The sequence below is a fragment of the Pelophylax lessonae genome (genome assembly GCF_965119305.1).
Source record: "Pelophylax lessonae genome assembly, chromosome: 4".
Lineage (NCBI taxonomy): Eukaryota > Metazoa > Chordata > Amphibia > Anura > Ranidae > Pelophylax > Pelophylax lessonae.
The window spans coordinates 272,616,125-272,631,643 of record NC_138771.1 but is presented as its reverse complement, the minus strand read 5'-3'; the positions used below and the strand labels follow the sequence as shown (position 1 = coordinate 272,631,643).

Here is a 15,519-nt window from a genome sequence, read left to right as displayed (position 1 = left end):
ATTTGTCCTCCCCAATGTCGCTGTCCCGCTATAAGTCACTGATTACCACCATTACTAGTAAATTAAAAAATAAATAAAAATTCCATAAATATATCTCATAGTTTGTTGACGCTATAGCTCTTGCGTAAACCAAACAATATACAATTATTGGGAATTTTTTTTTACTATAAACATGTAGCAGAATACATTTTGGCCTAAATTTATGAAGAAATTAGATTGTTTACATTTTTTTCTTGGATATTCTTACAGCAGAAAGTAAAAAATATTGTTTTTTTTTTTTTTAATTGTTGGTCTTTTTTTGTTTATAGTGCAAAAAAAAAAAACGCAGAGGTCATCAAATACCAAATATCAAATACCATATCAAAAAAAGAAAGCTCTATTTGTGGGGAGAAAAAGGACATCAATTTGGGTACAGTGTCACGCGACCGCGCAATTGTCAGTTAAAGTAACACAATGCCGTATCGCAAAAAATGGCCTGGTCATGAAGGGGGGGGGGTAAATCTTCCAGAGCTGAGGTGGGTAATAAAAAAGGCCTGGTGATCTTTGATTTTTTTTATGTTGTTCAGGTGGATCTTCTCCTCTCAAAAGTTGCCCACCCCTGATCTAAGGTTTAGTCACTTTAGTGCATATGATGCATGCGCATGATATGCTATTGAACTAGATGTACTGTACCAAAATGGCCAGCAGAGGGTGTTATTTCCGACATTTACGCTTATGTGCACTTGATACCTCCTAGCACAAGAGGGAGCAGTTCTCCTTATCCCTTTTCCGTTCCAGACATCTCGTCTTCCCTCCTCTCCGCTCTCCCTCTCGCAGCCATTTCCTGCTCTCTCAGGCGGTGTGTTCGAGGAGCATTCCGCGGGGAAATTTTTTTCTGGTTTGTAGGTCAGCGGTGGCTTCAGCGACAGCATGGTGAGTGATGGGGAACCGTACACAGGGCTGGTGGGGAGTGTGGGAGCCTTTAGTCACATGCGACACCTTATTCCCTGCACAGCAGAGCGCCGCTCAGTAACAAAGCACATGGCTGATCGCATACATCTAACACACAGACCCGCTCTGCTACAGGCTGATTACACCGGATCTCTACCACAGTGAAGGCTTCTCAGGGTTTCCTCTCTAAATGCACTATGCCGCTTTCAATGTGATTTTCAATTGGTTCCCATTTGAGAAAGTTCTTCCTTCCTGTCCTATACACACACCATAGGAAGTAAGAGGAGATCTCTCATAAATAAGGCAAATCTCCAGGAACAAGTGTTCCCCTAAGATGATGTCTGGTGATAACTCACACATTTGGGTTTTCTATCAATCCCTGTCCTATACACACACCATAGGAAGTAAGAGGAGATCCCTGTCCTATACACACCATAGGAAGTAAGAGGAGATCCCTGTCCTATACACACACCATAGGAAGTAAGAGGAGATCCCTGTCCTATACACACACCATAGGAAGTAAGAGGAGATCCCTGTCCTATACACACCATAGGAAGTAAGAGGAGATCCCTGTCCTATACACACCATAGGAAGTAAGAGGAGATCCCTGTCCTATACACACACCATAGGAAGTAAGAGGAGATCCCTGTCCTATACACACACCATAGGAAGTAAGAGGAGATCCCTGTCCTATACACACACCATAGGAAGTAAGAGGAGATCCCTGTCCTATACACACCATAGGAAGTAAGTGGAGATCCCTGTCCTATACACACCATAGGAAGTAAGAGGAGATCCCTGTCCTATACACACCATAGGAAGTAAGAGGAGATCCCTGTCCTATACACACACCATAGGAAGTAAGAGGAGATCCCTGTCCTATACACACACCATAGGAAGTAAGAGGAGATCCCTGTCCTATACACACCATAGGAAGTAAGAGGAGATCCCTGTCCTATACACACCATAGGAAGTAAGAGGAGATCCCTGTCCTATACACACCATAGGAAGTAAGAGGAGATCCCTGTCCTATACACACCATAGGAAGTAAGAGGAGATCCCTGTCCTATACACACACCATAGGAAGTAAGAGGAGATCCCTGTCCTATACACACACCATAGGAAGTAAGAGGAGATCCCTGTCCTATACACACACCATAGGAAGTAAGAGGAGATCCCTGTCCTATACACACACCATAGGAAGTAAGAGGAGATCCCTGTCCTATACACACACCATAGGAAGTAAGAGGAGATCCCTGTCCTATACACACACCATAGGAAGTAAGAGGAGATCCCTGTCCTATACACACACCATAGGAAGTAAGAGGAGATCCCTGTCCTATACACACACCATAGGAAGTAAGAGGAGATCCCTGTCCTATACACACACCATAGGAAGTAAGAGGAGATCCCTGTCCTATACACACACCATAGGAAGTAAGGAGATCCCTGTCCTATACACACACCATAGGAAGTAAGAGGAGATCCCTGTCCTATACACACACCATAGGAAGTAAGAGGAGATCCCTGTCCTATACACACACCATAGGAAGTAAGAGGAGATCCCTGTCCTATACACACACCATAGGAAGTAAGAGGAGATCCATGTCCTATACACACCATAGGAAGTAAGAGGAGATCCATGTCCTATACACACCATAGGAAGTAAGAGGAGATCCCTATCCTATACACACCATAGGAAGTAAGAGGAGATCCCTATCCTATACACACCATAGGTAGAGGAGATCCCTGTCCTATACACACCATAGGAAGTAAGAGGAGATCCCTATCCTATACACACCATAGGAAGTAAGAGGAGATCCCTATCCTATACACACCATAGGAAGTAAGAGGAGATCCCTATCCTATACACACCATAGGTAGAGGAGATCCCTGTCCTATACACACCATAGGAAGTAAGAGGAGATCCCTATCCTATACACACCATAGGAAGTAAGAGGAGATCCCTATCCTATACACACCATAGGAAGTAAGAGGAGATCCCTATCCTATACACACCATAGGAAGTAAGAGGAGATCCCTATCCTATACACACCATAGGAAGTAAGAGGAGATCCCTGTCCTATACACACCATAGGAAGTAAGAGGAGATCCCTGTCCTATACACACCATAGGTAGAGGAGATCCTTCGTAAAGATGGCTAACCTCCAGGAACAAGCGTCCCCATTAGATTTCTGGTGAAACCTCATAAACTTGGATTTTCCATCACTGCCTGTCCTATACACACCATAGGAAGTAAGAGGAGATCCTTCTTAAAGCGGAGTTCCGGGCACAAAAACAATTTTTTTTTTTTGTGCCCCTCCGCTAGTTCGAGATCACCTGAAAAGGAATTGGATAGTTTTTTTTTTTGTTTACTCACCTTGTAATTGAAGATTGTAAATACTCACCTCAGAGTACTTCCTCCCTCGGAGCCGCGGCTCACCCCGTCACTTCCTGTCTCGCTATGATTCCTGGGAGCTGAACGTCATCGCTCCCAGCAATCAATGCGACGGCACCGGCCCCGATGTCAGTTCCGGGCGACGCCGCATTCCCCTGCTAAACAGCTTCTGGGCATGCGGCGCCGCACCGGAAGTGACGAGAGGGGCCGGTGCAGGCGCATTCTGGGACAAGAAGACACAGAAGAGGACCGCGCCGGCTTCAGCTGCCCACAAGAGAGATGGAAATGCTGTGGAAGAAATTTTATAAGTAAGTATTTCTTCTAAAAGGTAAGTGCGAACCGGGACAGATCAGAGGCTAGCCATTGTGGAATGTGCTAGCCCTGACTGTCCCGGGGGTATGTTTATTAAAAAATGACTTCTGTGCCCGGAACTCCGCTTTAAATACGGCTAATCTCTAGGAACAAGCGTCTCCATTAGATTTCTGGTGAAACCTAACAAACTTGGATTTTCCTTCACTTCCTGACCTATACACATATCATAGGAAGTAAGAGGAGAATGAGGAGATCTCTACTAAATAAGGCTAATCTCCAGGAACAAGTGTCCCCGTTAGATGATGTCTGGTGACAACTCACAAACTTGGGTTTTCTATCACTTCCTGTCCTAAACACACCTCAGGAAGTAAGAGGAGATCCTTCCTAAATAGGGCTAATCACCAGGAACAAGTGTCTCTTTTAAATTTCTGGTGACACTTCACAAACTTGGGTTTTCTATCACTTCCTGTCCTCTACACATCATAGGAAGTAAGAGCTCTTTCCTAAATTAGACTAATCTCCAGGAACAAGTGTCCCCATTAGATTTCTGGTGACAACTCACAAATTTGGATTTTCCACCACTTCCTTTAGGAGAAACTGGTCACCAGGGCGGATACTAACCGTATAACTAAAGGCAAAGGTTTTTGTTTTGTTTTTCAGGTTAGGATAGAATGGTGAGGGGTTAGAATCTCTGTGAGGCTTTAATGCTGTATGTGCCCCTCTCTTACTGTCACCAGGAATGGAAGTTTAGGATGAATCTAAAAGTTGCCATAAGACCTAGAAGAGATGGGACATCTTCCTATAGGGACAGTTGTTCATGTGACATACATCAGAAAGATATCCTGTGGAGTCTACAGGACACAAATGTCATTTTTTTTTTTTTTTAATTTGTTTTTTTTTTAGCCTTCCCCTACACTACATAACAAAACATTGGCTTATGCTATAGTTGAATCTCCACAAACCTAGGACACAAACAGGAGTCAAAGCTTGACGGGCAACATTTTAGTGCAGGTTCCATGTGCATTTCCACCACCGTGCTCAAAATGCACTGCCTTTGCAATCTGCTGCTGAAGCTAATGTAATGTTAACAGGACACCAAATCACATAGTACCGCAGTACCATTCAATTTGGTTTGGAGCTCTTTGTAAAAGTAGTGCATACACTATCTCCACATTCCTGTTTCTTTTAAGTCACAGTGTACTCCTATGCAGCTCATACTAGTACACTGAGAGACTTGCCTACAACTGGAGCCATCTAGCCCTGGGCTGTCACAGCTCCCCCCTGGTCGCCGACACTTCCATCCTAACCCAGTCTTCCCTCCTGGTTCTGAATCTGTGGCCACTTGAATGGCCAGGTTGTAGTGACGTCACGTGTGGCTCAGGTCACATTACCACTGGCAGACAGGGGGACATTTGTGACAGAAGAGATCTTGAGTGTACTACCACTTTAACCTCTTGGCACCGAGTGTACGCAAATATGCAGCCTCTTGGCACCGAGTGGCCGCATATTTCTGAGTATTATCGCTGACCGTTCTGTGCCGAGAGCGCACGCCTTGCGCATTTCCAGCGCGGTGACCAGTGGCTCATGGAAGGTTCCCAATCACCGTTTGCGATTGGGACTTTTCTGATCATGTGACAGCCAATCAGAGCGCTCATGTGACCATAAACCCCCACCTCCTGGCTTAGCAAACCCTGGCGCCAAGGGGTTAAAGTGGGAAAAAAACCTTTTTTTTAATGAAACGGCTGACAGGCAGGGTATTTGACAGAAGAGACCCTATTGGTCTCTTCAGCCATAAATGCATCCATGTCAGCTGTCATTCACTGAGGCACGCGTGCGCAGCTCAGCAAACATTTATGGCCCCGATCGGCCCCTGATCCGTGCTGCGGTCATGTGACTCCCATGCGCATGCGAGGGAGTGACATCATCGCGGCCTGGCCTATCAAGTGGCCAAAAGCATGGGACCCAGAAGGGAGACCGGGCAAAGATGGAAAGGGCCTGCCGAATCGGTCCCATCGCTGCACTGGAGGACATCATATGACAGGCAAGTCTGCCATAATGTACTAATATCCTGTGCATACTAGTACATTATGGCATAAACCACCTGGGGGAGGGCCTTAAAAAAAAAAAAAGTGTGTATATGTATGTATAGATAGACTCACTTCCGCTTTAAAGGATAAGTTAAAAAAAATGAAAAGGTAAATTTTATCTCCAAATATACTGGCTCACCCGTCCACATACTGAACATAGCAGTCTTGATGCCTTGTGTAGCTGTCTGTACTCAGCTCCAGAGGGAGTATTCATCATTATGCTCACAATGACAAGTGCTTATTGGTAAGCAGTAGGGATGCACCGAAATGAAATTCTTGGCCGAAGCCGAATAATAATGAAATGCTTGGCCGAAGGCCGGACGCGGTGTTTCGCATTTTTTCCATTTATTTTGCCGCGAACAGGGGGGCGGGGCGTGGATCTAGTGTGAAGGAGCCGCAGTCAGGAGCAGGGGGCGGGACACGCGCGTGACGTCACACCCCCTACTCGCGGCCGGACAGGACACCGGCGGCGTGTGAGAAGGGAGCCGCAATGAGGAAGGTGAGCGGTCAGGGCGGAAGCTACAGAGGATCATTACATACATTATAGCAGAGGGTTACTGCAGAGGACATTTACATAGATCATAATAGAGGACCACAGCAGATCACTACAGAGATAATAGCAGAGGATTATTACAAAGATCATAGCAGAAGGTCACTGCAGAGGATCATAGCAGAGGACAATTACATAGATCATAATAGAGGACCATAGCAGATCATTACAGAGGATCATTACAGAGATCATAGAAGAGGATCACTACATAGGATCATTTCAGAGATCATAGCAGAGGATCATTACAGAACAGGGGGGCGGGGCGTGGACCTAGTGTGAAGGAGCCGCAGTCAGGAGCAGGGGGCGGGACGCGCGCGTGGCGTCACGCCCCCTACTCGCGGCCGGACAGGACACCGGCGGCGTGTGAGAAGGGAGCCGCGAGCCGCAATGAGGAAGGTGAGCGGTCAGGGCGGAAGCTGACATTGTTCGGCTCAAAATTATTCGGCCTTTTGACTTATTCGGCCGAACACCGAAAGTGCTATTTTCTCTATTTTTGGCCGAATAATGTTCGGCCGCCGAATATTCGGTGCATCCCTAGTAAGCAGAGTCATGTGACTGTGCAGTCAAATGAGAAATGGAGCCGTATTGATTACAAAAGGGACTGCCCCTGCAGAGAACAACCACCCGGCAGTTACAGGGGGAGGGGTGTTAAAAAAAGATTTGATATATTTTATTTCTTTTTTGTTTTTTACTATTTTGGGCCACTTTTTGTTTTTGTTATCTAATAAGTTTTCTTAAATTTTGTAGGTTTTAGAAAAAAAAACAAAAGATAAAAATGGAACACTAAGGCCCCGTTCACACTGGGGCGACGCTACTTTGCCGGGCGACCCTTATAGGTCGTGGCACGCTGCTCGCACCGCGACCTCGGAGCGGCCGGCACGGACTTCATAACATTGAAGTCTATGCAGGTCGCTCCGGGTCGCCCCAAAGAAGCTCCGGACCCTTTTTCTAAGTCGGAGCGACTTGTGTCGCTCCTATTAGAACGGGTCCGCAGCTTCTCTATGGATGGCAACCTGTGAGATGACCAGGTCGCCCCAGTGTGAACGGGGGCTAAGACTGCAGCATACACTTCCACCGTCGTCTATCCATGAGCAGTATACACAGCCATAATGACAGTACAATATTATAGAAATACAGTGACTTCCAAGATAATGCGACAGTCATTTTAGGCTAGCAGACCCAATGGTATACAAAGCACCACTCACTCCCCATTATATTCAGGGATACCAAGTACAGCATTTAGTTGTATATAAGGTTTTTGTTTACTGTTTCCCACCAAATAGCCTAATTTGCCCTGTTAAAAAAAAAAAAAAACGCAGTATAATCCACCAGGGTACACTTAAGTAGTTGCTATGAGATTTTCCATTTTACTAAGGCGTGTCAAAGTTGCAAAATTGTGTTCAGGCATTAGGATTCGTTTTACCTTCAATCATGAAGGGGTTAATGATTAGAATGTGTTTACAGCATAGGATTGCAAAAGCCAAATGTTGTAGCAATGTGTAGACACTTTCAAAATGTGATAATGTTCTTACCAGTTATTTTTGGCTTTCTAGAGTTTGCCACTGAACCCAAAACCATTCCTTAATGGCCTAACTGGTAAGCCAGTAATGGTGAAACTGAAGTGGGGCATGGAGTACAAGGGATACCTGGTCTCTGTGGATGGCTACATGAACATGCAGGTAATACATTTTCTGTCAAGCTAAGATGGAGCCTTTTCAGCTGCAAAAGGATAATTGGGGGTTTAGTTTGGCTACCAAGGTTGTCTGTGGTTCCATGGGAAGGATATCTACAGTGGGTGATAAAGATGCACGTAGCCATACAGAACATCACTGGATTTGAGTTGTGCTTATTAGTGCCTGCACACAAACTACCTCCCTTAAAAAAAAAAAAAAAAAAAAAAAAAAGTTTCTCCCCATTGGAAATTCAGATTATAAATAGCAATAACGTATTAGTGTAGAGCCCCGTACAGGGGATAAAGGAGCACTGTATTTGTATGCACGGTGTCTGAGTGCTCTCCTGCACTTAGGGCAGCAATGCTATGTTGAGCTGTTTTTCTTTGCTGTGTTCTCCTAGTTGGGGGGGGGGGGGGGGGTAGGGGGGTTAGTCTGTTTTTAGGGCTTCCCTTTAGATCTGACCCTGATTTCAGGGTGTTCAGACCTTTTAATGCATGGGTTTACTTACATGTTCATAAATTACATTCATTTTATATCAGTTTACACGACATTGCTACATGAGTACAGTAACATTTAGTTGGGCTTTACCTTGCAGCCTGTGTATTACACAAATGTAATTATTATATAAGGATACACATGGAGGAAAGGGCACAGAACTGTGGCATAGATCATATACATGATCTGTGTTTCCTAGCTGTTGCTTATTATACTTGATGAATAAAAATTATTCCTCTAGCACCAGAAGCTTTCACATGAGCATGTTCTTTTACAAGGCACCTAAATTGTGAGCATTGCGGAGCCAAGTATAGCGAGTGCAAATACCGCCATCTTACACATGGTTATATGGTTTATATTTCTTCTACAGTTAACACTTATTTCTCTTGTAGCTTGCCAATACGGAAGAGTATATTGATGGGGCATTGTCTGGACATCTTGGAGAAGTTCTAATAAGGCAAGTACCCTACTTTATTGCAGCTCTGATGTAATATAAATACAGATGCCACATTATTTTGTATTAAAGCTTAACTCCAGGGAAATTATTTTTAGCATTTTTGATTTATGTAGTCTTTATTTTTGGTACCCACACACTGGCGGTTTAGCCCTGGTGCATGGGGCTGTGGTGTTTAACTGTGAGTGGGCATAGGTGCACCATCCAACTCTACTGCAGACAGCCTGTCGGACTCTGAGAGGCTGACAACTGCTGTGGCTGGACTATGCACCTTGGGGTACTTCTGTTTAGGCAGTATGTGCCTAGGATTGAACTCCCTGAACACAAGAAGTCTGCCTTCATCTTAGTATATAAAGATAAGCCAATGTTGCTTATAAAATACCTGTGGGGTGTGTTTTGAGAGTGAGCCAAATCAACTCTGTTAACCCTTATACTGCTAGGGCTATACAATGTACCATGCCACTTCCGGGGCCCCTTCCATTTTCCTCAGCCTGTCTGGCTGTTGAAGAGTCAAATGCAGTTTGATCTGCACTGCATTAGATTCAATGGAGGACAGTTGAAACATCGGGGGTACCTATTGTGCTCTACGTTAGGGCTTGACAAATTTGCTAACTAACAAATCTTACGGGTGTAACATGTTTCTGAAGGTGAACTTCTCCTTTTTAACTCTTTCGCTGCCAGAGCCATTTTTGCATTTTTTTTGTACACGTTTAAAAAATCATTTTAGGCCCGCAGATTACATAAAACTCCCAAACATATCTTTTCTGAAAGCAGACACCCTGGAAAAAAAAAGTGGTAATTTTTTTATGTCCCATGATGATATTACGGCAATGGTCTAGGAAGCAAAAAACACAGAATTTAATTTTAGGGGGCACGAAAACGCAATGAATTACCCAATTGTTTGGTAACCTATAAAAGCTGAGGTTGCACCGAGTAAACAGATACCCAACATGTCAATACACTATTTTCCATAGGCAACGCTTGAAAAGCCCACTATAAGTCATCAGTTTAGCATTACAAAGCAGGTCTGGTGATGTAACGGGTTTTGCAATCAAATATTTTCAGGCGTTGGTGCCCCGCCACGTACATTTTTCGTTTGTTCGTGTGTATATGTTGGGGGGATTTTATATGCTTTGGTGTAACTTAAATTTTTTACAATTAAAACTTTTTTTTTCCTCTTCACATAGGGGACCGAAGTCCCCTATGTGATTCCTTTTGGTGACAGGTTCTCTTAAAAGACCCTGCATGTCTGCCTTTTAATGTGGATGTAGCAGCTAAGCGATCGTATAGATGAAATAGGTAGGGAGGGAGCCAAGCAGAGAATATTGGTAGTAATGCAGTAGTCATCGGCAAATACAGTGGATCTTCAATGTTTACCGCTCTACCTTCCTATGTAGTCGTTTCATCTCAATCTTCTCTTTGATCCGTTGTTAAATTGGATTGTTCCATGGAGGTGATCAAAGGCTTGCACGTACTAGGTTCAAGTGCTCTATAAATCGTAAGCCGACTCTTCATATATAGGGAGTTGCAGCCTTGTATCTTCATTTCCCTGTTGTGATGTCGGCATATGGAACGCATGCCTCCGCCATTTTCGGATGTGATGACGTCACAATTGTTGATGTTTCATCCGCCAATCAGCGGACTTCTTCAGAACCCTGTAGAAGTTAAATTTTTGTACCTTAAGCTGATTTCAAAGCCTACTTTGTTACAGACTGTTCTATACAGCTTCAAAGGGTTACCCATGGAAAATAGGGTACTGAGATTTGGTGCCATTTCACAAGTGCACCCAATTCCATCCTTGACTTGTTGGCTATCTATTTATTCTGTGAAACCTCATCTTTTATATTTTACAAAAAAGGGGTTATTTTTTTTGCGTTTGTGTGTCCCAAAATTAGTGGGTTTTTTTTTTTTTTTTTTTTTTGTGCTAATGTTTTTGCAACAGCCACCAATTTTTTTTTTTTTTTTCTAGGGCTTTTGCTTTAAGAAAATGTTTGGCTAGTTTTATGTAATCTTCAAGGCTAAAATTATTTTTTAAATGTGTATAAAAAAAATGCAAAAACAGCTCTGGTAGCGAGTTAAACTGGATAGAGGAATCTTCCCGCCAGAAAGCAGGGAATCAGGGCTCGGCAGAGCTGAGGAGATGTTGCAGGATTGATTTAGGATAAATTTTAGTGGGATGGAATTGTACAGGAAAGGACAGAACCGAAGGGATGTGAAAGGCTGTGAATTGTTGAGAGATTTTCCTGACAATTACACCAGTTTGGGAAAGTCCCAGAAAATGTGTAGCATCCTGGAACACATTTTTGAGTGCAGAGATACGTTTTTTGGAGTTGTCTGGCGTGAAGGCAGTGTTTAATTGACTGGGGATTGATTTCTAATGAGTTCCATTCATATCTGTGTGACTTCAAGTCGCAACGACTTCAACGTTGTCCTTGCACTACTTTGGTCCAACTTTGATGCGTTTTGAGGTCCGTTACACAGGCATTGCTTTAACCACTTGCCGACCGCCGCACGACTATCTACGTCGGCGGTCAGCCCCTCACAGGCAAAGTGACGTAGGGCTACGTCGCTTGCTTGTGAGGGTCTAGGGAGCAAGCGCGCGCCCCCGGAGGCGCGCTCCCGCGTGGTCACGGACCCCCCCCCCCCCCCCCCCCCCGCGCGTGTGACCGGCGGACCCGATGTCCGCCGGCCACTCTGCGATCGGCGGGGGAGAGGGAGAAAGTCAGGCAGCTTGTGTAAACAAGCTGCCTGTCATTCTCCTCGGTGTAAAAACACTGATCACACGGATCTACTATGTAGATCCGTTGATCAGTGTCCTTACAGCTCAAGCCACAGCCAATCACAGTAGAAAGCACGCCCCTAGGGACACACACAGCCCCTCCCTCTCAAATAAAGTTAACCCCTTCACTACCAGTGTATTTTTGCAGTAACAGTGCATATATATAGCACTGATTACTGCAGTAATGTCACTGGTAACCCCAAAAGTGTCAAAAATGTCAGTCAAGGGTCCGATCTGTCCGCCGCAATGTCGCAGTACCGCAAAAAAAATCGGAGATCGCCGCATTTACGCGTTAAAAAAAAATGACAAAAATCTTTCCCTTTGTTAGTAAACGCGATAACTTTTGCGCAAACCAATCAAAATACGCTTTTTGCGTTTTTTTTTTTTTTTTTTTTTTTTAACCAAACATAGGTAGCATAAAACAAATTGGCCGAAAATGTTAAAAAATTTTGATTTTTACATTTTTTGGGGGGGGGGGGGGGGGGGGGGAATTTCATATAAAAAAAGTGAAAAATATTGTTATTTTTGCAAAATGTACGCTCTTTTGTTTATAGCGCATGATCAAAAAATCGCACAGGTGATCAAATACCACCAAAAGAAAGCTCTGTTTGTAGGAAAAAGAGGACACCAAATTCGTTTAGGTACAGCATCGCACGACCGCGCAATTGTCCGTTAAAGTCACGCAGTGCCGAATCGCAAAATACCCCCTGGTCAGGAAGGGGGTAAAATCTTCCGGGGCTTAAGTGGTTAAGTCAAAAAAAGTCAAATTGCAGCAAAATCACACAACTTTTAGGTCACACAAGTGTGAAAGGGGCATTAGAACTGTGCACAGTCTCAGGGCACACCAGTCTGAGGGTTTGTTCACAGTAGGTGCATTAGAGCATGTTTGCACATGTGCTTACGTTGGCTCCCGATAAAAAATACATTTGCTAGATGTGTGGGTGTCAGAATTAATGGCACCCATGCACGACTGCAAAAGACAGCACATTTTTTGTGTGGTATAAGAAATGTGCAATTTACCGTACTGCACGGTTTCAACACGGATCGGTCGCTGATTACCTGCCCCCACCGCGGCCGTTGCTTCAGAGCGCATGCCCCAGTGATGTCATCGGCTGCATTAAAAGTAAATATTTCCTAAACGGTACAAGTTTAGGAGATGTGTACAGTACCGCATAGGTAAGCCTTATTAAAGGTTTACCTATAGGTACAAATTATAAGAGAGGGTTTACAACCTCTTTAACAGATTTTCTGGGTTGGTTTACTTTAAGAATAGTATGAGATATACAAATGAGCTTGTGGTGTGTATAGTGTTTGGTCTACAATACAACTTTTGTTGCAAACAAAATTGTGCTTTAGCTGCTTTAATTGGGAGTGATTAATTTTAACAATTTCTATTCTTGTAGGTGTAATAATGTATTGTATATACGTGGAGTAGAAGAGGAGGAAGAAGATGGCGAGATGAGAGAATAAAGCAATTTCCAAATTTTGTAAATTTATTTTGAAACTTCTTATCCGAGGTTATTGTTAGACTTTTGTTTTTGTATGATTTGTTAAAAAAATAAACGATTTTTTTTTTCACACTTTCATTCTCATGTGCCTGCTTCTAGAAATCCTTGTTCCAGAAACATCATCTTGATTGGCTTAACAATAATAAATTAAGCCGTGTCATGCAAATAATTATTTCAAAATCCTCACTTGCTAAAGATTAAACTTTTTTTTTTTTTCAGTTATAATTTTAATTTTTTAAGTGTATGTTCAGGCAAAACTTTTTTTTCAAGTTTTGGATAGGGGAAGGGTTATAACCCCTGTCAAGATTTTTATTTCTGTCCTTTAGCGCTGAAAGAAAGATTTGCCCTCACTTCTGCCCTGCTGACAACCTTTTTAACATACAGAAAGTGAGAGAGCCTGCAACACAGGCAGAAATAAAAACGCTTTTCTTTAATAAAGTAGCAAAGTCTAGAATCCCAGGTAGATTTTTATTTTTTTTTTGTCTGTGTCCCTGATGCAGGTTTTCTATTACTTCCTGCCTGTAGAAACTGTTAAAAGATCTATCAAGACTTTATATATTTTTTTATAACTCCCTAGAGGACAAGGTGCATATATAGCAACCCCCCCCCCCCCCCAAATCTGACAATACTGCTGGGTTTTTGTTTTGTAATGGACAGCCCTGGTCCTTTGGAAGCAGGGGGCACTTTAGAGACCAGCTCCACTATTCACCTTAAAAAATCATGTAGCCTACACTTTTAGGTTTATGAATGAGCGATCAGCAATGTCAAACTATGTTATAAATGGCACTGACCTGACATCACTGATTGCTCATTCATAACTAGTGAAAGCACTCTGTTCCATTGGCCAGGCTGTGCATGTGTAAAAAGCAGCTCTGATAGACACCGAGCCAAAGCTCAGAGTGACCTGTCACTTTAATGACTGAGCAGTGCTGTTTGTTCATTCATAATAGTAAAAGATCACTGAGAGATGTCAGAATTCTGTGTAATGTATCTGCAGCTGCTTGTAGACACACCACAGGGCTGATACTTCACACAGAGCCGAAGCTCTGAATGATCCAACAAGTGGCGCTTTTCCACTGCATGGAACCGTACCGGTTCGGCACGCTTTTGTGCTTTTCCACTGCTGGTACCGCATGGTATAGGGTCGGAACGGTTCGGTACGGTACGGTATAGGTTTGCTTTTCCACTGCATGGAACCGAACGGTACGGTACGGCTCTGAAAAAACAGTACCTACTTGATTGTGGTTCCAACAGGTACCAAACTGGTACCATATCCCACAATCCTTTGCATGCAGTCACTACTAGCCACTGATTGTCAGAGAATCCCACCCACCCACTTAACTTTAGTACTACTTTAGTGGAAAAGCAAACCTATACCGTACCGAACCGTTCCGACACTATACCATGCGGTACCAGCAGTGGAAAAGCAAACCGGGCCGAGTAGAGCCGAGCCGGTACTTGCAGTGGAAAAGTGCCAAAGCACTACTGATTTTTTTTTTTTCTTCATAATCGCGACAAATCACTTAGTTTACGTAGGGGACAGGGCTCTGTATGGCTGTACCCCCCGTCACAAACGCCCAAAATTTAGGGGATCTATAGCCAGTATATAGAGGTTCCAATTCGGATTGAATCAGTGGATTCATCCTCTAAAAACACAAGTGCTATAACCGCTTAGTCCTCTGAGGAGTTAACTAAAAAAATTATGATGCTTCTTTAACAGGAAAGGAACTAAGGGTAGAAAATCAATTAAGGGGTTTTATTTTTTGTCCATCTTGATTAATTTGACTATTTACAGTAGCATCAGGGGGTGTACCTAGAGCATTTGGCACTCGGGGAGAATATATCTGGTAACACCCCCCCCCCCTAACTTTTAAATGTAAAAAAAAAAACACATTTTTATTTTCAAGAATATTTATTGCACAAATTTCACAGTGCCCCTTGCATTCTGTTCCTCCTCGTCTCTCTAATTACAGTGCCCCCTTTTGCTCTCTGCCTCCTCTGCACAGTCCTACCTTCGGCATAATCAGACAGCTAAAACTATTAGCAATGTGTTTAAATAAGAGATTGCAGACATACTACAGGAGACGGCAGACATGATGCAGGAGGGGGTCAGAGACTGCAGACATGATGCAGGAGGGGGTCAGAGACTGCAGACATGATGCAGGAGGGGGTCAGAGACTGCAGACATGATGCAGGAGGGGGTCAGAGACTGCAGACATGATGCAGGAGGGGGTCAGAGACTGCCTCTCACAAAAGATCACTCTAATCTTACGCTGGATTGTTAGGTTTCAACTCACAGAAGAGAACACCTGTAGATCAATTATGATTTAGAA

The 15,519-nt window shown here is 43.6% G+C and overlaps 1 protein-coding gene across 1 annotated transcript; it reads left to right on the top strand.

Moving 5' to 3' along the window:
- The first annotated feature begins 773 nt into the window (after positions 1 to 773).
- Positions 774 to 13,201, top strand: SNRPF (small nuclear ribonucleoprotein polypeptide F). The gene is made up of 4 exons (XM_082254460.1): positions 774 to 912; positions 7,831 to 7,956; positions 8,838 to 8,902; positions 13,082 to 13,201. The coding sequence occupies exons 1-4, from the start codon at positions 910 to 912 to the stop codon at positions 13,146 to 13,148; spliced, it is 261 nt and encodes an 86-aa protein (XP_082110586.1). The 5' UTR covers positions 774 to 909; the 3' UTR covers positions 13,149 to 13,201.
- The last annotated feature ends 2,318 nt before the right edge of the window (positions 13,202 to 15,519 follow it).